General features: G+C 40.1%; 1 protein-coding gene across 1 annotated transcript in view; it reads right to left on the bottom strand.

Moving 5' to 3' along the window:
* The window catches only part of Agbl1 (AGBL carboxypeptidase 1), a 623,278-nt gene that overhangs the window by 159,176 nt on the left and 441,384 nt on the right, over nt 1-22,718 (bottom strand). The window contains exon 19 of the mRNA XM_051148740.1: nt 11,983-12,112. Coding sequence (XP_051004697.1) covers nt 11,983-12,112 — 130 coding nt within the window. The remainder of the gene's footprint in view (nt 1-11,982; nt 12,113-22,718) is intronic.

Here is a 22,718-nt window from a genome sequence, read left to right as displayed (position 1 = left end):
AGGAGAAAAGAAAAATGTGTAATGGTAAAGACAATATTTTTCTGGTTTTAATTTTCTGTAGCATATAAATGACATTATAACACACAGAATAGCAACGTGCAGAATAGCTGCAGAGGATGTGAAAGGGAATTTACTAGCACAATGTCATAAAATATGGGAAAAACAAATTGCCGATATCATTTTATAAGGTTGGTAGAGTATACATGAGGCAGCAGATTAACTCCAGGTAGACTCTGATTCATTAAGATGGGTGTTAGGAACAATGGAGTGAACACTGAATTATTTCAAGGTGCATAAATAAAAATCAAAGATATAAATTGTACTCTCAAAAGTCCTTGCTACATCAAACAACATTGACATCTTTATTGACAAATGAAACAAAAAGAAAATATTGAGCCTAATGGTAAATTTCAATTCAAACACATAAACATAACAAGAATTGTTAAATGTTTACTCAGTGATAATGTCAGATGAGATAAGCAGGCAATTTTTATTGTTTTGTCTACAAAACATCCATTTTAAACATAAAATCATAATTTAAAAGCAAAAGTGTGGCCAGATATGATGACAAACACATCCAATTTTAACATTTGCTAGGTGGAGCCAAGAATCATTAGTTCAGAGTTCTTTCTCAGCTTTGTAAAGGTTTGAGGTTCAAGTACGTAATAAGAGGCCTTGTCTCAAAAAAAGAAAAAAGAAAAAAAGTAAAATTGTAAAATGTTTATAGGATACAAGTCCTAGAGGAAAGAAATATGGAACATCTACATTAACTTAGATGTGGGAAATATTGAGGAGAGAATCTTGTAATGGCTTCTACACCAGTGTTGTATTTTCATCCAAATGAAAGACCTACATCAATAGTGGCCTCTGCTACAGATCTGGTTTTCAGTAAGGAAGGCTTCAGAGTGTTTTTCAAAGATGAAGATGCCTCATTCATCGGTGCATTGTTAGTGCTTTAGTGAATGCCTGCTCTAAAGGCATAGGGATCACACAATAAATCCAGTCTCCCATTTTATAAACCTTCACTCCTCCCTGTGCCAAGGAAGATTGGGTATCTCACTCAGGCTGACTAAATGTGGATAAACATTGAGCAGAGGTGTTGGCCACATGACTCATTATCCCAGTGGTTCTCAATAATTTACATTTCAGAAATTTACATTATGATTCAGAACAGTAGAAGATTGCAGTTGCGAAGTAGCAACAAAATAATTTTATAGGTGAGGTTCACCACATCGCGAGGGACTGTATTAAAGGGTTCTGGTATCAAGAAAGTTGAGAACCACTGAATTCTGTGAAGTCATAACCAGTTGTACCAACTAGCGAATTATCTCTAGATTATGGATTTTTATCAATGATGTCAGCCCAAATTTGCCAATATATTCTGTCCACATGAGTAAAGCACCCTAAGGCTCCATCCTGGATGAACTCTCTGGGTCTCATAGGATTTGTTAGCAATCTCCAGTGACTCTTTTGGTTTATAAACTCTTTCTTTTCTTGGGCATGGTGCTTGCTTATTTTCTAACATTATGTTCATATTTGATCTGAGTTATCAGGTTAGGAAGGTACATGGAGGAGTTGTGAGGTACCTTACAAATAAATGAGCACCCTCTCTTGAACCATCTGCCCCAACTGAGGTTATGTCATGGCTTTTCAGCAGAGGAAGATGGTCTCAGTTTTGTTTTTTGTTTTGTTTTTTTTAACATCACATTGATGGATGAGATATGGGTGATGTTCTAGCCTATGCTACAGGATATTGGCTCTTATATATTAACATACATCAGAAAAACCATGGAGGACTTGGCAAAGCAGATATCAGAGCCAGGCCCCAGCAGTTCTGTGATTCAAGTAAGCCTGAGTCAGGCTACGGAATCTGTCTTTTTAACAAGCTCCCATGTAAGGCTGATGGTCCCAGACTCAAGATCATACTTTGAAAACCCTCTTTTTCTAAAGGAACCAACAAAATAACTGCTTAAGGTCTAACAATCTACCATCATGAACTTTCCACCAACCTTTATCTTGTTCATCTCAGTTTTTCTGTGTGAATAAACACGCACCATTCTTATGAAAAGTATGCAAACAAATTAAGCCTGTGTCTTAGCAACAGATTTCTCAATAAAGCCAGAAGGCTGCTTGGTGACAGGAGCTCCTTAAATGCTGGATTCAGTTAGAGATAAAAGCTGTTATTTTTTTCCTTCCTGATCCTTACAGCCTCTGAAAGCTGAGGTAAATGACAAATTAGAGACCTATTCACCTGTGGGAACGAGCACTGCTAAGCCCTAGGATTGCAGTGGCCTCTGAGAATTCAGAATGAAAGAAATGGAGACATTGTTCTGCCTGCTGCTCAAATGACATCCCTAAAAATAAATGCCTGTTAATTATAAGAAACATGTGCTCCTCCAAATTGCAGGGGGCAATTACAAGACAAATTATCAACTTATTTCAGTTGAGGAAGCTTTTTCTTTTCTACTTGAAGATTTGATACTTCTGTTTTCTTCCAGTAGCATTATTTGCCAGAATAGCAGTGAGTGTGCCCAGTTTGGAGAACACAAGATTCAAAGATTAATCAATGGCCCTATCTCACCCATCAATTTGTTCAACAAAAGTCTGTTATATGGCAGGAAAAATTAAAATTTTAACACAACTCAGTGTTGCCCTCCACAGCAACAATAATAAGTAGCTAATTTACCCAACACTTATGAGGCTCCAGCTGGCATGTTAAGGAATTATACAAAATGGATGTTATAGAACATTTGATTGTATAGTCATGTGCTAAAATTTTGTAAATGTTATTACAAAATTATAACAATAGTATCTCATGATGAAGTAGGCATTATTCTGCCCGTTTTAAATAAGAACACTGAATTTTAAATAAATAACTTGCTCACATTTCAATTATTGAGTATGTGAGTAAGTATTTGAATCCAAATTTGCCTTAATATACAACATTTTCCCCTTCTAGGCAGTTTCATCCATAAGCTGTGTTGTGAGGGTATTCCCAAAGCTAACAAATGTGGTAGCCATAGGAGAAAGCTAAGGTAAGGAGTAAGCTTAACTCTCTGGAAATACAACAAAACCGTATTTCCTACTTCTAGAGGGGAGTGTTTTGGATGCCATCTCAAGGAGTGGCACTGCAGTATTGGTGCAGTAAGGTGGTCCTGTAAGGCACAAAGAAATATAGCCTCAGATGAATCTTACCAAGCTAATGAAAAATAGGAATTTCAGTAATTCAGAATGAGCAGGAAGTAAAGGATGGATTTTTAGGAAGCTGTAGAGATGGGAACTTGGCTGGTGATTAGTGCGTTTATATGTGATTACAGGGTATCTGGATGTTTTCCCCCAAGGTGCTGAAGGAGGTTTTAGAGCATTTGAGCCAGGAGGAAAAGCAGGATCACATCCAAAGGTTGAGAGTTTAAGAGTAGATAGCAGGAAAGAGACTAAGCAAGAGTCACAGCAAGGGCATAGCTGACGTCAGCAGAGAAAAGTATTTAGAGAATGGAAGTTTGGTCTGGCAAGATGCTGAGTGGGCACAGCACTTGAAAAGCAAACTCGAAGACCTGAGTTCTGTCCCTGGAACCCGTATAATGGGAGGAAACAATTATCTCCAGACAGGTGTTCTCTGACCTCCACACCACGGCATACACACACACACACACACACACACACACGCACACACACACACACACATTAATATTTAAAACAATAAAGAAAAGAATGTTTGTTAGGTGGTAACATTCACAGGACATGGAGAGTAAGTGGACTTAAGGATGCAGTGAGAATGAGTTTATTGATTATACCTGCATTTAGGGCTTAAATTGATAGACAATGGTCTTAATATTCTCCAGTGAAGAAAACACAGAAATAGATAGGCTTTTCAATGCTCCATACAGTATTGTTAGTTCTGCTTGAGCTAGCATGTTTTGTTTTGACTTCCAGCCTTTGGATAAACTGATTCCCCTCTAGGGGTCTTAGTTTTTTCTTCATCCAAGTAGATGGTATGCTTTGGATTATGAGTCTAGTCTTTACACTTCTCCCTAGAACCTCTCCAAGTGAGTCTTGTCTGAGCTTAACTGCAAGGTTAATTTAATTCATGAAAACATGAGTTCTGCCATTCCTTGTGCAGCACAGAGGCTGATCAGGATCACATTGCTATGCTCTGCACACTCCTTCCCTGTCTTTCTTCTCCCCTTGCTCCGGTTCTGATTCCTCTGCAAGCTAATTGGGCCTCCATCTTTGTGAGCTTAGCTCTGTTCAAACACTTCCCTTAGTGCTTCCCCTGCTGCCCGTGGCTTACCTAGGTCTGACTGTGTTTACTGCTCTGCTTTGCCAGCTTTGAGCTGCTGTGTTTTCCTATCCTGACATCTGGGTCTCATTGCTCCTTCTCAGCAGTGAGACCTCTGCATTATTTATACAATTGCCACAGGAAAATGAAAGCAAGGCTGGATCTGGGAGAAGGCAAGTTCTGGAGAATGTGATGGAATCCCCAAAGAGCAACACTTCCAATTAAACCAACCAAGGCTCGCTAAGCCCTAGAGATTCCACGTGTACACAGTATTGGGCAGGCAGCATTCAGCCCACATTTCTGAGAATAATAAATTTCTCCATAAGGGAAATTACATTGGTGACATCTGCAATTACCTTCCAAGAGCCTAAAGCTTCACAAAACTGCATAACTTAGATACGGTCCTCACTACCATATAGTCTTCTCCAAGTATCTACAAAGCATCTGTTTTCAGAGCCCTCACAGACACCAAAACTCATAAATAGTTGAGTCCCTTATGCCAACAGCATTATGTTTGCATATAAGTTATATATATGTATATACTACCAAATATTTTGCATGATCTTTCTACTGCCTAAAATACCTAACACATTATAGATGCTATATAATTACAGTACTGCACATATTGCTATTCATTTTTTAGGTAATAATGACAGGAAAACAAAATTTGCAGTGTAAAGCACGGCTGTTTTTCCTTACTATTTTAACCTACACTTGGTAGAGTATTTAGATACAAAAGTCATATATATCAGTGTTCTGCTGTACTCTCTCCATAGGTAACATATTATCTAACTTGTCAGTGACAGCTAATGATGGATGAGATTAGCCACAGGCAACAGAAAGTTTTTCTTTTCAATTACATCAAAAAATCTCATATAATGTTACCCAAAATATACAGTTCAATATTTGACTTTCTTTTGTATTGAATGTCTACCACTAACTCAATACTTTTAAACCTTCTAACTATTAGAATGTCTGACATGGGCCAGTTGCCATGCTAAGGTCTTATCCTCACCCACAATTAGTATAAATGTCTCTTAAGAGAGATGCAGCCATGCCACTTCTACTAATGTTACAGGAGATTAAACATCTTGCCCTTGGATGCCCATACAAAAGGAGACAAACTGCATCTCAGACGCTGATCAATCTGGCTCTAAAAGTTTTCTGAAATCAAACATTTAAAAACAGTGGATCCACCAGTGCAAACAAACAATGTAACCATGGTTAATTGGTAAACTGAGACTGAATTTCCAAGGTCTTACATTAGCTGCTTCCTATTCTCTGCCACTGGTAGGCTGTCCCTGAGTGGTAAGCTCGACGCCAAGATAGAGTTCTGCAGGGAACTCTGGGCAGGTGCTTCTGGGCTGAAGATGATTCCTGGTCTCCGTTTATACATGTTGAAGGGAGAGAATCAGCTGTCCATAATTCCACCTTTAAACTCTGCCCTTGCGACTTCTCAGTCTGAGTGAGGCCTTGCTGTACCAACTGCTATATCATCAGCCCATCAGGGAAGCTAGGTTAGCAAACACTGATTCTCTACCAGAAAGTAAGATCCAGACTCCTTTTGACTGACAGCAGGTTTCCAAGCACAGGAAAGGAGGAATGCTAGCTCATCACGTGGCTAGCCTTTTAGTATAGGGAAGGTTTATCTCAGTTTTGCTTCAGTTTCCTAACTTGTACTCATATTCTTGAGAATTGGTAGTCATCTTGACGCAAGAGGTTGACCATGCTTTGGGTTATGCAAGCCACTCTTTACGTGCTAGGGTCCACCCACCATTACCATCACCTTTATCCACTCACAAGAGAAACTATCTTAGGCCAATCTTTTGGGCAGCTGAAAAAAAAATGTCTCCCACCATCCCCCTGCCACCTACCCAACTTCATCTGAAGCCTCTGTATTGGCCCTCCTTCAGAGAACAACACCAAGCAAAGCTCCCCCAGTCATCATCTCCTCACACTGCTTACTCCCCCTCCCCCGCACTCCCTCCCCCAGCATTTCTATCAGGTCACAGCAAAAGCGCCCCTAAAGTCTCAAGGGAAGCATTGATTTAAGAACTGCTTCCTGTTTGCCCTCATTCCATCTCATGAAAAAGTGCAAAAAGTTCAGATCTGTTCAGGCATTCAGCAGACCCTACCTGTGGTATATATAATACCCCGAATGTCCCCCCACTCCGTAGTACTTAAAAAGTACATGGAAGGCACAAATAAAAGAGACATGAAGAGCACCCTTGGAATTTCAGTGTAAGGTTCTCTAAGTAACTTTGGCAATTTATATGTAAGTTATCTGTGTCAGGAAAAGTACCTATCCAAACAAAGTTTTCAACAGCCATGAAGCCATGTACCACCTTTATTCTGCTGGCAAGGAACAATTCTAAATAAAAGAATACAAGGTTGAAATGACTCTTTTCTTCCAGCACCTGTATGGATAATTGTATTCACCTCCCCCAGTTACAGCAGCAATGGTTTAAGGTGGCTTCCCACCCCACCCCCCATTGTATACAGAAATGCAAGTAGTAGAAAATTCTAGATTTAGTCCCTTAATAAGGAATGGGTATAAGCAAAGAAACACTGTTTTTTCTGCCATCTTTGAGGACTATAGTACAAAAGATAAACCTTGGTAACAAGTGTCCTGAGCTCTGTGTAGACAGGTCTCGGGGACCTGCCAGCACCTTTGCCTTCTCTTTCTGTACCTTTTTACTAAACATATATGATGAAGGATTTGAATATAAGCAGAAAACTCTGTTACACAGAGAAAATTCAGATTACATTGAGCTATAGAATAAGAAAACATGTGTGCATGCTTGTATACACACACACACACACACACACACACACACACACACACACACACACACTGTTCCATGGCAGAAGGCAGCCCAGCTTGTGTGAGCTGTAAATGGAAATCAGTGAGATCTTCAAAGAGCCTTGAAATCCCTTTATCAACATGCACTCGCACAGCAGGAGCCAAGGAGGATGGGAATTGGTACCTCTCCTAATCCTGAGGCCCTGGCTCTTGGCAGCATCCCAAGGGCCAGGCCAGCTGCAACATGGCAAGCTCATCAGAGACTGTTTGCCTGGTGTCCTATGACCTGACTATAGCCTAAGAGGTTCTGATGATGTGCTGGACTGTCTCCTGGGTCAAGAGTCTCCTGGCGCTTATGTGGATTTCAAGAACAGGAAGTAAGTCAGTGCCTCTTAACAGCAGATTTGTGAACTTGTCTGGGTTATCAGTTTCCTTGATGACATGCTTTCTCTCCGGCTGAGTCTTCGTGACTTCCAAATGCATTTTCACTGGTTTTTGTCAGGTTTTGGCAAAACTGTGTCTCTTGACTTGACTTACACCCTTCTGGGCAGACTACCTCTAGTTCATGTACCCTAGTTCTTCTATAGCTGCACTTTAAAGTACTGCATGCTTGCTTTGTGTATTTTTACATTTTCTGTATTTAGGTGAATATTTTAAGTTGCTAGAAACAATGAATAGTGAATATTTGGCTCAGCAAATCTGGTACAACTCAGCGTTAATAACGACATAGTATATTTCCCCTGCCTAAAAATTCTCCCCTAAGCCCGATTCATTTTTCTTCCCTAGAGTTAATCACTGCTCTAATGTTTACCTTCCTTTATATTAATGAAATACACACATTTAGTATGTATCCCTTCATGTCCAATTTCTTTCACGTAACATAATGTCTTAAATTGACTCATACTATTGAATATACCAGTAGTTACTTGAATTTTCTTATCGGGGCAGTTATTTTGATTAATGTCCTGGTTAGTTTTTGTTGACAACCTGACACAACATAGAGTCGCTTAGGAAGAGAGAGATTCCATTAAAGAACTGGCTAGGTAACATCTGAACTCTTTACTAAACAAGAACGGCCATTCTGGGCTCAATACAATGAGAAAGAACTACAAGAAGGTCTACAAGATGCCAGGCATGCTCCCCCCGCCCACTTCTCCCTCAAACACAGCTGGAGTGGCTTCAATACCTAGTCATTCCATAATCCTGACTCAGCTCTTCATCTGCATCCCAGATGTCCCAGAAAAGCTTTATATACACCTCTGTTATCATTTTCATTCCTTTGGGTGACAATTGTTTCTTGTAAGAACTAACTGCCCGCTACCTTATTCCACTGTGACCTTCAAGCAAAGGGTAATCTTTTCTTCTGCTAAATGGACATATTAAGAAACCACCCTTGAGTTCTGTTCTGTATGTCCATAGATAAGCACATCTCTCAACCATCATCACAGATGGTGATTAATATGAGACCCACACCAGCCAATGCGCAGACACTAAGACAGCAGAGTATTAAGTTCTAAATGGGACATCTGTATCATGGTCTCTCCCCTCCAGGCTAAGTTATCACTGGAGAAAATGGGTGGGAAAGGGGCTCATCAGGTCCCACCATATCTAAGGACCTCTTGCAACTGATGGTTGCCAGTTAAGGAAGAATCACCTTTCTTTAGGGATATGGGAGCTGACATGCTACCCATGCCCCAGTAGATGGCCATACAACCATATGCATACAGTCAACAGTAAGTGGATTCTGTGGGTATTAAATTATTTTAAGGCACGTGGCATTGGAAGGGAAAAGTGGTGAGGATACAAAAGAAAAATTAGAGAAGAGGGAATGGGGCCGGGTTTGTTCAAAACACTATATAATCTAAGACATAAAATAAAATATGTATATTGGTGTTGTATCCCTAGTACCTACCGTAGTCATTACAACTTCACAGTAAAGAGTCATGTGCAAGTGAAGAGATGACCATCCAAATTGGTGGGGATGTGCATGGATGCAGGGAATGAAGAACTGAGAAGCATCGCCCGCTCTCTGGCAATCCTCAGAGGAATCAGGGCGATGAGTTCCATCTCTGCCTTACATCTCATTAGTCCTCGCGACTCATATTAATTCACCCAAGAGCCAAACACCTGAGTAGCATCTGTTACAGGTGCATCGCTCCAACCATCACAGAGGGTTTCTCTGGTGCTTCCAAAAACAGTTTCATAAAGAACCAGAAACTGTGCAGAGCCAACCACAGAACTTAACAATCACAGAGGCACCAGTACAAGTGAGTGGCAGTGATGCAGCTGCTGGCGGGTGGAGGGTTAAATATAGACCTGTAGGTAACTAAAAGGTGGCGTTCAGCCTGCCAAGCTCTGTAACACTGCGAATAGCATTTAGTGCTCAGCTGTTCCTCACCCACCTCTCAGATGGTCCCAGCAGGAAACAAGTCTGCAGCTGTCATGTTTATAGCTAATTAATGTTTATTTATACTTTTAAACAAGCCTTTCACCTGTCACACTTTAAAATGAATGCACTGCTCTTCAATTAGAGATTGTCAGAGCAGAAAGAAATCCTGTTTCGTTGTGGGCTTAATTTGTGCCTGTGTTTAAATGGGTATCGGATATGGGGTCCTTCCCTTCTAAGTCACTCCCTTTTCCTGGAGGCTAAAGCTTTCCACGCAGAGAAGCATCCTTTCTCCAGCTCTCAACCAGGAGATTGGAGCCTTGTTAGTTGAAGCTTGTTGAATGAAATCACCAGCAGAGAATACACTGCCTCCTTGGGTGAAGCGGGGATAATAGCAGCAGGATATTGTACATTTGAACCAGTGTTGAATCTAGATTCTTGCGGGTGGGGGAGGGGGGCGCGTGTTCTTTATGCGAAAGAGAAGTTGACTCAGCAAATCTGGGGCAGTGGAATTTTGCAAATTTTAAGGAAAGGTCTGTCTATTTATGGACTTTGGAGGAAAAACCTTTAAACCGTTGGAATATTCTGCTGGACAAGAGTGTCTTTCATTGGTTGAGGATTTGGAGAGTGCCAGAGGGTCAATATGCATGGTGTGAGTTTTTGGTACAAGTCAAAAACCGGGAGACATGAGTTTGGCTTCCAGAGGAAGATGGATGTGGAGTGAAGGATAAGTCTTGGGAAGCACTTCATGGCTACATGGCTGACCATACCCTAGAAAAATTTATCTGAATCTACTTAAGGGCTATCCTGTGATACTTTAATGCACATATGCAATGTAGAGTGATGCAATCATTGTGATGAGCATATCTGTACCTTCATCATTACATTCTTTTAGAGCCTCTGGTTTTCTAAAATAGGTAAGTTCTTGTGAATTTGCAGTCAGTCCTCTGAGCTGAGTAACACTAGAACTGACTGGCCTATGCTTCTGTGCTTTGGATCTTTTCTCCTCTTCATTAGTCACTTGCTAGTAACCACTATTCTGTATTGAAATTGACATTTTAAACATCTACAAGTAAATGAGAACCTGGAACACTTTCCTTTCTATGATGACAATTTTTAAAAAAAAATTTAAGAAGATAGGAATGTTATGCACTCTCATTTGATCATTTTTTACAATATATACATGTATTGAATTCCACACTATACCATATAGATAAATATAATTAAAATAATAGAATTAGAACAAAATTACCCTTAACACCAAGTCTGGATGAGCTTAGCTGGTTGGTATAGTTACTCTGTTGCAAGAGAATTGGGCTCTACTGGATTAGGACATTATAATTATGCCTTTTACAGGTGTCAATTTTAATGTTTTGTTTATCAAATATATTATAAACACAAGTTAACAGTTATTTTAAGTTCCATGAGTCCAGAAGAATCTTTAAGCTGGAGGCCAATACCCTAAATACAGTCAAAGATTAAGTGACAAAGAGATGCTATATTTCAACATCAAAACCACAGCAAAACTGAATCTCTAATCTATTATATACATTTTGGATGGCCTTAGAGAAAGCACATTGTGGGTTATCTCTTGAAATTTGAGTGTGAATCTATATTGCACACTCACACAGCTTTGCAGGACTTGTTAAACATGCCACCCTTTCACCCACGGAGTAGAAGCTCTAGAAACTGGGTTATGATAGACCTGCTCATGGTGTAATTCCTTCACATTTGTCCCCACACTTCTGCAGATTAATCTGCTCACAGTTTGTAGACCACACATGGGCATTCCCATAGGCCATTCTGTTACATTTTCTCTTTCTTTTCTGGAGCTAAGGCCTCTGGTTTCAAATTGTCTGCCTGACATCAGCTGCATAGTATACCTGGAAAAGGAGAGGAAATTCTACATACGAAGCAACCTAGAACGTTGCTAGCATTGTCTCGAAAAAAATGTATATTTTTTCTAGCTTAATAATGTAAGAATAAAAGTGAAAATTTTCCAGTTTTCACTAATGAGCATTGAATGAAACTCTAATCCCTGGTGCCAGGGATCTCATACTGAATGAGCTTCTTAATATGGAAGAATGCTGAGGTCAAACTGAAAAACTTCCCTACTCTAGTTATGAATGCCCTTAGAAGAGGGGAGTGAGGACCACCTGATACCAAGCTCAGATGGTCCTGTGAAGATGTAAGTGGTAAGTCAAGTGGGCCATCATAAGCCAAAGACTGCTAAGCACTGCAGATAGCCACAGCACACTTCAATAGAAAGGGGGATTTTTCTACACCTACCAGCATCAGAAAGCTTGTCAACTATTTGATTTTAGACTGACAGGCTCCAGAACAATGATGTGAGGAGTTCTATTGCTTTAACAACTATTATCAAAAAACCTCTCATTAAAGTTTTCCACATATGTTTTTCTGCTTTGCTTGTTTTTTTCTTGCCTGGACAGCTGATGAGCTGCCTCCTGGAAAGTAAAAGAAATGTCATAAAAGGATGAAAATGAAGAGACTCACCACAGGTCCCCGGCCAATACTGCTCAGATAGTGGAGGAGACCTTTGGCATGGTAGATGGTTGGCTGGAGATGAGCCTGGGGAAGGAGCCACTGTCTGTTGAGATCTTCGCCTCTCAGTGAGCATCTGTGACTGCAGGAACAAGAAGCAAAGAAACACATATTTAGACAAAAAGAAATAGCTTCATAAAATAAAACCCAAGCAGACAAACAAACTAATGACTCCAACTTCCCTCTGACTTCTGCCCAATTGCCACCAGCTCCAGATGTCCAGGAAGCTGCAGATCTGTCCTGTAAGAGTCTAGGGTGCCCTACTTATTTGCAGCTGCTTGAAGAACTAGAAACTTCACACAACTTAATACTGGGTTAATATTGTTTTAAGACAAAGTTTAGGAAACATGGTTTCCCACTGTGTACACCCATTAAAAAGAAAAAAAAAGAAATTCAATGTATTACTCTCCAGGTCCTTCCATTCTACAAACAAATATTGAGCTCAAATATTTAAGCTCAAGATAGATCACTGGGTATGGTGAAATACAATATTTCTAGATGGCCCAATAACATTGTAAAACTCAATATTGTATCTCAGTAAAGAAACTGGGGCCTAAAAACAACTATATAAGTGAACCAAGATACATAACTAAAGGCTTTACATTCAGGTTTCTTTGCCTCTAGCTTACACATCCCTTCTCTAGGCATGAGTAATCCTAGAAACCTACCAGAACTAAAATGAGCTCAAGATCATATGTTCCCTGGGGTTGCTCATAATCAAAGCTAACATGTTTGTTTCAACGGTTGCTCAACTTCTTGACCAGGAGGCAAAGCTTCCCACAACTGGAAATTCTATCAGAAGCAGCCCATCCACAGGACACGTTCCTGGTGGTTTTACAAGGAAAGAATTTATCCTATGTGGTGAAGAAGTAAGATGGCACAGATTGAGGAGGCCAACACAACATCTCCAACACAAGAACCACCACCATGAAACACCCTCTCTCTAGTATCCTTCCAGTTTCTGCCACAAAGAAGCTGTTTAGTTTCTTCTGAATAATTGTGCCTGATATTCCTTTGACCAAGCTTTCCATATCCATCCATTCCCACCTATTTAACTTTCAGTGAGTCACCCCCTACCCCAAAACTTCATGAATTCCCAAGCTAAGGAATCCTAGTCCGGTTTGTTGAACCCATAATCAGAGTCTTTACAGAACCACTTTGGGAAAAATTGCATTAATGTTATTTTTATTTGTTTTGTCCTCCTCATTAGAAATGGGGACTTCCTGGAGAGGGGCAATAAAACTCTTTGGTAGCATCAAAATTGTAAAAGGAACTTTGTCAGACAACCACATAAGACTGTATATTGACCCTTGTCAGCAAACAGCTTGGAAGGGGGCGGGGTGGGGTGCAATTTCCCAAGACTCCATCCCTATATAAAGGGTTATAGTTAATCAATTCTTAATGAGAGATGGAGAATATATTAATCAGTTCTCTTCAGGGGCAAGGCCCCTGATGATTTAACCAATCTCAAGTGGTCAACCCTAAACACTGGTTCATATGAGCAACACTAAATGGACTCAGTAGGGTTTGTGTGTTTGCTCACATGCATGTGCGTGCATTCATGTGTGTCTGTGTGCAACAAAAATAATAAAGAGAAGTTATGAATTTGAGATTTTGTATGTGAGAAAATAGGAGGGAAGGGAAGGGAAGAGGATGGATATGATGTAAAAATAGAACTCCTGTATAAAAGTCTCAAAAAAGACAAACGCTGTCAGAATTTACATTCCCTAAACAAAATAGAACAAATTATTTGCCCTGACACTTAATATAAAAGCAGACATATCTTATGTCTGGAAACCACTGCCTCATTTTCAATTAACCTTGGAGATGAAATGGCTCAAGCTCTTTTCTACAATACTTAAATCTTCATCTACTGAAATGATATTTAGACGTTGTTTTCAAGTTGCTTGTAATCTCTCTCTTAGAGCTCACTAGAAATTGAAAGTATTTAATTATTCATTTATCCCAATTTTGCCATAAAATATTTTGACTTGAAGGCCTAGGGATGTTGTTAACTTGGTAACAGTGTCTGTCTAACAATGCAAGAAATTCTAAATTCAATCTTCAGCACCACATAAGGCAGCTGTAATAGTGCATGCCTCTAAACTCAACCCTCAGGAAGTGGAGGCAGGAAGATTGGAAGTTCAAGGTTATCATTTACTACATAGCAACAGGTTATAGCCAGTATGTCTGTGTGTGTGTGTGTGTGTGTGTGTGTATGTGTGTGTGTGTGTGTGTGTGTGTGTGTATGATTTTTTATGCCAATAGCAATGGAAAGAAAAAAGCATGAAGACTTGAACTTGGCATATTTGTTTCATTTTGACTAGATTTTTATTCTCAAATCAAGGCATCCAAAAGTCTGAGGTCACTTTAACTGCTCTGTGATTTTCTTGCCTTGACCTGGATTCTCATCAACAGTACAGACTTTATTCTTTCCGTAACACTGACGGTGATGAAATGAGCTGAGGTTCTTTCAAGGCATTCTAGTTTATGTAAACAAAGATGTATGTATTGTTATGTATCTAGTAGCCAACATTTCTATGATTCTCTCTCGCTCTTTTTTCCCTCAGCTCCATGGAGACCAAGTTCAGGGGCAACATCTACATGGAAAGGTCCATAGGTTACCACACAGCAGAAACACAACTCTGTGCCTTAGTTCTTAAAAATAGAGAAAATAGAGTTCTGTATTATAACTAGAAACCACCCAGGTTTTGATTAAGAAGATATAGTTCTAGCCCCTGGTTCCATCACTGGGAATGGGATTTGCGGGGACTCATTTATAGCCAGTATTCTCACATGGAACTATTAGACATGTTTAACCTGCTTTCCAAGATTATTATCATCACAGGTATTATCATCACGCACCACCAAACCCTGGTCTACTCCAAGATTATTTCGAAGATCAAATGAAGTGATATCTATCATCTGTGTTTTCATGGGAAGCTAGATAAACCATCCTGTATCTATCTTTGTCTTCCTGTGTGAATACATCCACAGCTACCCCCACATCCACATGTGGCTCAATACCCATATCTTCATTTACATCTGCAGTGGCCAGAGATGCACAGCACAGTTGTGACCAAGTCCATTGTTTCCCGGCTGCATGCAAACCATATTACCCATAAAAAATTTTCAGGAACCAATATGTAGTACGGTGAATTCAAAAGAGTAGAACCTTGGCCAGGGACCACAGAGAACAGGTTGTTATCCACTTTGAAGTTCATTTGGTTAAAGCACACTTAATGGTAGAGGCGATGGAACGGAAGAGAAAAGAATTAATTTTAGAAAATTGCAAAGGGAATTTCTGATCACTTTTTAGGCTACTGGCCAGGGCTAAGAAAGGAGAGGACATACAGGATTATCTGTGAGCTGCGTTTGGGGAAAAGCTGTAACTGTGAATGTAATACAGAAGTTAGGAAGCTGTTAGTCTAGGGAAAGTTTTGTTTGGTGGCTGTTTTCTGGGATAAAGAAAACGAGCCATCCCAGTGGCATAGCTCAGCTGCGCAGAGCTGAGAAGCATATATGCTTGCTTTTATATTCAGGCCTGCACGTGTGGCTGTGATTTGGAGGTTTCTCTGTGTGTGCCTACGGCTTTGATAGTTTCTACAGCTCGGCAACTGCAGACGACCACAATGTGTACTACACCTACCTTGAGAGCTTTTCCGTTTTAAGCAAATCCATTTGCTCCCAGTCTGCAAACACGTTTGGCATTTTATGCTAATGATACCTGAGATTCACGTAGTCAGAGGAGCTGCTGCTGCTCTACTCAGGGATTTGTTTTAAGCATGTGAAGATGAAAATATTCCCCATCTTATTATCTACTGTAGCATTTCTGCAATGACAGCTGCCACTTAGATGTGCAGAGAATTAGCAGATGGACAGTGATGATGGGCTGGCAAGACATTCGGAGCCTGTAATTTCTGAAAAGGGGTCATCCCTCAAATAGAGTTTGAAGTCTCGCTTTACTTACAGGAAGAATAAGTAGTGATCAGTACTATTCTTTCACACTGAAAATGGCAAAAGAAAGAAAGCTACCTACCTACTTCCTGTTCACACAGGTAATATGACACAACCAGTCCTCCACAGTCTCTCTCTCTCTCTCTCTCTCTCTCTCTCTCTCTCTCTCTCTCTCTCTCTCTCTCTCTCCTCTCCCCCCCACCTCTCTGTTTCTGTCACAGGTCGCATCTATTCCATACTGACCTCAAATCTGCTAGGTAACCAAAGAGGGAGGACTTTGAACCTCTGGCTCTCCTCCCTTGCTTCCCAAGTGCATGTGTCACTATCCTATTTTATGACATTCTGGGGATAGACATCAGAGATTCAGGCTTTGAGCATGCTAGGCTAGCACTCTCCCAGCCATGCTACATCCCCAGCCAGTCTTCCATATTTTTGAGCTTCAGTTTAAATAGTTTCATTTATAATACAGTTTGTATGCAGAAAGTGTATCATTTTGGATACCCAAAAATCCAGATGTTGCAAATTTATCTTGAAATACCTGCATCCCAGGAAACCTCTCAAAATGTAAATCACTTTATCATTCAGTCTAGATCTGTAATTATAACAAGAGTCATAGATCTAAGATGTCTGGCCAAAATGGGTCCTCATTATTTTGTACTGGCTTTGAACATTCTGTGTTTGTTTACTTTTGAGGCAAAGTCTAAGGTGGCCGTGAACTCACCACAGTTCAATGATGACTTTGAATAATTAATATCCCCCTTCCACTTCCTGAATGCTAAGATTTCAGGAATGTGCCACCATACTCAGTTTGGCTTATCTACTGTTTGTGATCAATTCAAAAGCACCATACATGTTGGTTAGTACTCTACCAACTGAGCTCCCCCCTGAGCCCCTGTTGTTGAGTGTTTCTAAGTGAAGTAGGCACCTTCTTCACTGCCTATTTTTATAATGAGTGCTTCATATATACACTATGCATCCCACTCGATCAGGCACTCACAACCTCTACGTAAATAGTCACCATCCTTGAAGAATAATACACAGGTTTTCTGCTGATGTTCTGTTTGTTTAGATTATAATTTGAAAGAGGAAAGGGTAATAAATGAGTCAAGATTTCTGGGAAAAAATGAGATGAGATCTAGAAAGGAAAAAAAAGGAATTGTTTACATTTCAAAATTGAAATTTTGGAGATCTACATTTCCTCTTAAAACATAAAGAAAAACTAGCCATGCATAGTAGAATATGATTGTGATGCTAGAATGTGGGAGATGCAGGTAGGAGGATCAGAAAAACAAGGTTACCCTCAGCTGTATGGTCATAGGTAGGGTAACGTGGGCTATATCATAGAATTTTACGTCAACAGCGATAACAAAAAAGGAAACAAGGAGAAAGACATTCATCTGATAGTCATAAAATATGGATATTTATTACTAAACGAAAGCATCTTGGGTGAAAATGAGAAAGACTTGGTCAGTAGTAACAGGGTACCAGTCTCAACTAAGAGATCACTGAATATGGTCAACTGCCTGACAGCCTGAATGGCAAATAAACGTAACCATCACTTAGCTTAATGAGAGCTAATGGCACCCACCCTTTTATCACTTTATCTCATTTCCCGCCCCCTCTCCCACCCCTTGATTGGTAGTCTGAACTCTGTAGCCCAGATTACCCTCCAATTCACAGCCCTACTGCCTCCACCTCTTGAGTGCTGCAGGTTTCGGTATTTACCATGAGGGCCAGATTCTCAAAATGATAATTTTAACATTAATTATATATTACATTTATTATCTAAGAATCTAGATCACCATGACGTTGGGAAACAAGTATTAGAAGCAATCATTTCAGAAAAAAAATATGAACCGCCAGTACTCCTGAAACAAAGAGTGGACCATAAATCAGAAAAGAAAGGAGGAGACCGTGTCTCTGCCTAAAAGAGAGTTTACAAAACAGCAGTCAGACAAAAAGATGATTCAAAAATTCCCCATCCATCTCTGTCTGAACAAGGGAGAGAAGGTTCCCAGCAGCCTGAAAGGATGAGGCCAGGCTTGATAGCAAGAGAGCCCAGCACAGTTGGAGTCTTAAAGGCGGTGCTGTGTTTGGGATTTTGAAAGCACGTTCATCAGTCCAAGCACATGCCTCACTGGGACAAAGTGAAGCTACAGAAGGAAAATGTATGCAAGAGCTCAGAGATGCATGGAAGCCTCTAGAACTTGACAGCCCAGAATGAGGGCTGTACATAGAGCTTTCCAAGCAAACATGTCTTAAATGGACAAGGAAATAAAAGGAAAAAGGTAAATATCAAATTAATTTTACAGGTAGTTTGAAAGCTCAACACAATTAGAGTTCTAAGGAGCATTTTTATTACATTCGGGAGATTATTTGTTTTTTATTTTAATTTTTATTAATTTATTCATATTACATCTCAATGGTTATCCCCTCCCTTCTATCCTCCCATTCCTCCCTCCCTCCCATTTTCCCCTTACTCCCCTCCCCTATGACTGTGACTGAGAAGGACTTCCTCCCCCTGTATATGCTCATAGGATATCAAGTCTCTTCTTGGTAGCCTGCTATCCTTCCTCTGAGTGCCACCAGGTCTCCCCATTCAGAGGACGTGGCCAGTGGCACAATCGGTTAGCACACGGTACTTATATGTCGGGAGATTATTTGTAACTCAACATGCTACAGTTAAAAATGGAGAACAGAAGAAGAGACCAAACAAGTTGTTTCTCGGCAACTCCAGAGACCCAGAAACAAGTTTCCAAAGGTTTATTATACCACAGCCCAAGACTGGGGAAGCCATCAGGGGTGTCCAGCCTTCTGGTCATTGGGACATAATGTCATCTTCAAAGCCCATGCTTGAAAACTGTTTAGTTGAGTTATGCAAAGGTCATAGAAAGTCCTCATAGTTTTAAAATTGAGTTTATGTTTTTGTGTTGGACTGCATTCCTACCTGTCAGTGGCTACATAAAGCCTGTTAATCAGTCACATACCGAACATGCCTAGATGACCCAACAACTGACTTAAGTTTAACTTCATCTTTATTAACAAAAATATCCAGAGGCTGGGGGATTGCTCAGTCAGTAAAGCACTGGTCTTATGAGCATTGTGACTTAAGTTTTGTCCCCAGAGCCTCCATGAAAATGTCAGGCATGCTGACATATTCCTATAATCTTAACACTGGAAAGGTGGACACAGAAGGAGCTATAGATTTGCTAATGAGTCAGTCTAGGTGGCTCATTCATTGATGACCAGGCCAAGGAGAGATTTTTTTTTTTTTTTTTTTTTTGTCTCAAAGACAGCAGTAATGTTCCTGTGGATAACAACTGAAGCATTCTTACAGCCTCATGCACACACACACACACACACACACACACACACACACACACACGGGGCATATGTGTATGCACATATGTATTCACACACAAATGAATGCACACACATATGAAGAGAAATATTCAAAGTTGAAATTTTAACATAAATCAATCTAAGTACAAATTAGTTGTTCTTTATGCTTTTTTTCCCCAATAGTAGCCCCACCCACCAGTAGCACCTGGAGCACCCTTGGTTCCCACTCCTGCACCTCAGTGAGAATAAAGGGCTTGAATCTGTGCACAGAGAAGTGAAAGATAGTGCTTTGCACAATACAGAAGGGACACAAGAAAATTAAACTTTAAAAATGGAACTATGTCCTTTATAAAGGGCATCGTTGCCCCGCATTGAAAGGAATTAGAACAGGTGATATTTAGAATCCATCTCACCTGGAAGAGAGGCAGCTCAAGAAGTCTGTAAGGTGAGCCTCCCCTCCATCAATACCCGCACATCTTGTTTCCTACCACTGTGTTAGTGTCTTAATGGTTTTAATTTGAAAATCAATACAGAGTAAAATTTAAATGCAGTTTCTCCTATTACCCAAACCTGATTTCATGAAAAACAAACTCACAATGGAACAACTTGAATAACCGTAAGTTAGGGTCAATATTAGTCACGCTCTGCTTTTGTTCTTTAGAGCAACTTGTCTGCCAGTGGAGAGCAGGCGCCTACAGTATCGCTCATATACATTAAGGATATGAGACCAGTTTATTCTCATTTCCAGACAGCCTTTGATACCATATTATAATGTTTTCCTGAGATCATTGACACCCAAGGCAACAATTCTAAACATTTGTATCCCTTGAAATGAGCAAGGCTTTGTGAAGAATCTGCTAAACAGCCTTGCTACTGTTTTAGGCTGCACCACCTATGCTGAGTGGCTGCACCACCAACTGCAACTGGTTTGCCGTTCACACTGACCGTTACTTACCAGACAAGGGTGAATCATTTGGCTGCTAAATTTTTAAATATTGTATTAACCCTTGGTAAGTGGTAAAAATAAATGACAGTGGAGTAAGGTGGCACTTAGAGGAAGGATAGCCAGCTACCAAGAAGAGACTTGATACCCTATGAGCATATACAGGGGAAGGTAATCCCCCTCAGGAACAGTCATAGGGGAGGGGAATAAGGGGAAAATGGGAGGGAGGGAGGAATGAGAGGACACAAGGGATGGGATAAACATTGAGATGTAACAAGAATAAATTAATAAAAAAATTTTTTTAAAGTGAAAACATAACTTACAAAATGGAAAAAAAAGAACTAATGAATATTTCTAAAACATTTTTTGAAAAATTCAAGATCTGATATACTTAAGAAAATAAGAACTGATGGGTATTGTACATTAACAAACACAACACACATGTACACATATAAAGCATATTACATAGAGTACAATACGCACATACAACACACTCATAGAGACACAAGGACAAACACAGCACACATATCTGCAAACACACACATACACACAATTAATGGAGATGCACCAGTGGCAATAGCATAACATTCAGGACAAGATAACATTGATCATTCTCTCTGTAACTGCTCAGTATGTGACTATCCACATGATTCAGAAAATATAGTCTATGCCATATACACACACATGTATCTTTTGCAGATGATTTTATAATGCACCTTAACAACCAATAAGCACAATTAGCAAAGGAAACAGACAGAGCATATAGCACAAAGAAATAAATTTCCAGAGAAAAGCAGATGTCTACATGTAGAAAAGTGAAAATAGGCCCTTATTTATCACCCTGCACAAAAATAAAGTCCAAGTGCATTAAAGACTTCAACATAAAACAAGACAAACTAAATCTGTTAGAATAAAAAGTAGGAAAGAGCTTTGAATTCATTGGCACAGGAGACAACATTCTGAACAGAATGCCAGCAACTCAGGCACTAAGATCAACCATTATAAATGGGGCTTCATGAAACTGAAAGTCTTCTGTAAGACAAAGGACACTTTCAACAGAACAAAGGGACAGCCTACAGACTGAGGAAAAATCTTCACCAACCCTATATCTGACCAAGGGCTAATATCCAAAATATATAAAGAACTCAAGAAATTAAACACCACCAAACCAAACAATCCAATATAAAAATTAGGGTAAAGCACTGAACAGAGAATTCTCAACAAAAGAATATCAAATAGCTGAGAAGCATCTAAAGAAATACTCAATGTCCCTAGTCACCAGGGAAATACAAATCAAAATGACTTACACCCATCAGAATGGCTAAGATAAAAAACTCAAGTGACAGCACATGCTGGCAAGGATGTTGAGAAAGAGGCACACTCCATTGCTGGTGGGAGTGTAAACTTGCACAACCACTTTGGAAATCAATCTGGCACTTTTTCAGAAAATTGGCAATAATTCTACCTCAAGACACAGCTATTCCACTCCTGGGCATATACCTGAAAGATGCTACAACATATAACAAGGGCATTTGCTTAACTATGTTCATAGCAGCTTTTTGTAGTAGACAAAATATGGAAACAATCTAGATGTCCCTCAACCGAAGAATGGATAAAGAAACTGTAGTACATTTGCACCCTGGAATATTACTCAGTATTAAAAGCAAGGAAATCTTGAAATTTGCAGGCAAATAGATGGAACTGGAAAAGACTATCCTGAGCAAGGTAATGCACATCCATAAAGACACACATGGTATATACTCACTTATAAGTAGATATTAGCCACATAATACAGGATAGCCACACTACAATACACAGACCTAAAGAGTCTATAACAAGGATGATACAAAGGAGAATGCATAATTCTAATTCAGAAGGGCAAATAGAACAGACACTGGAAACAGTTGAAGAAAAGCAACAGGACAGCAGTCTACCATAGAGGTCCTCGGAAAGACTCCACCTTGCAGGGGGATCAAAGCAGATTCTGAGACTCATGTGGGGTAGCTTTCAGGGAGTCTTATTGAAGAATTTGGGTACAGAAGGACGTGGAGAGGACAGGAGCTCCTCAAGGAGACCAATGGAGCGAACAAATCTGGGCTGGGGGAGGGGGTTCTGCAGAGACTGATGCATCAACCAAGAACCCCCTGCTCAGATGTAGTCGATAAGCAGCACAGTCTCCCTGTGGGTCCCATAATATGTGGAGTAGGGGCTGCCTCTGACATGGACTCTGATGCCAACTTGTTGATCACTTCTTCCTGGCAGGGTGGCCTTGCCAGGCCACAGAGAAAGGGTACAGGCAGTCCAGATGAGAATTTATAGGCCTAGGTAAGATGATAGTGGAGGAGGGCTCCCCTTTCTGAGGACTAAAGGAGGAGGAAGGAGGGGAGAGAGAGGGAGGGTGTGACTGGGAGGCAGTGAGGTAGGGGGCTACAAAGGGAACAAATTA

Source organism: Acomys russatus, chromosome 7 (genome assembly GCF_903995435.1).
Source record: "Acomys russatus chromosome 7, mAcoRus1.1, whole genome shotgun sequence".
NCBI lineage: Eukaryota > Metazoa > Chordata > Mammalia > Rodentia > Muridae > Acomys > Acomys russatus.
Note: the sequence above shows the minus strand (reverse complement) of the source record. Positions and strands in the feature narration are given on the sequence as shown.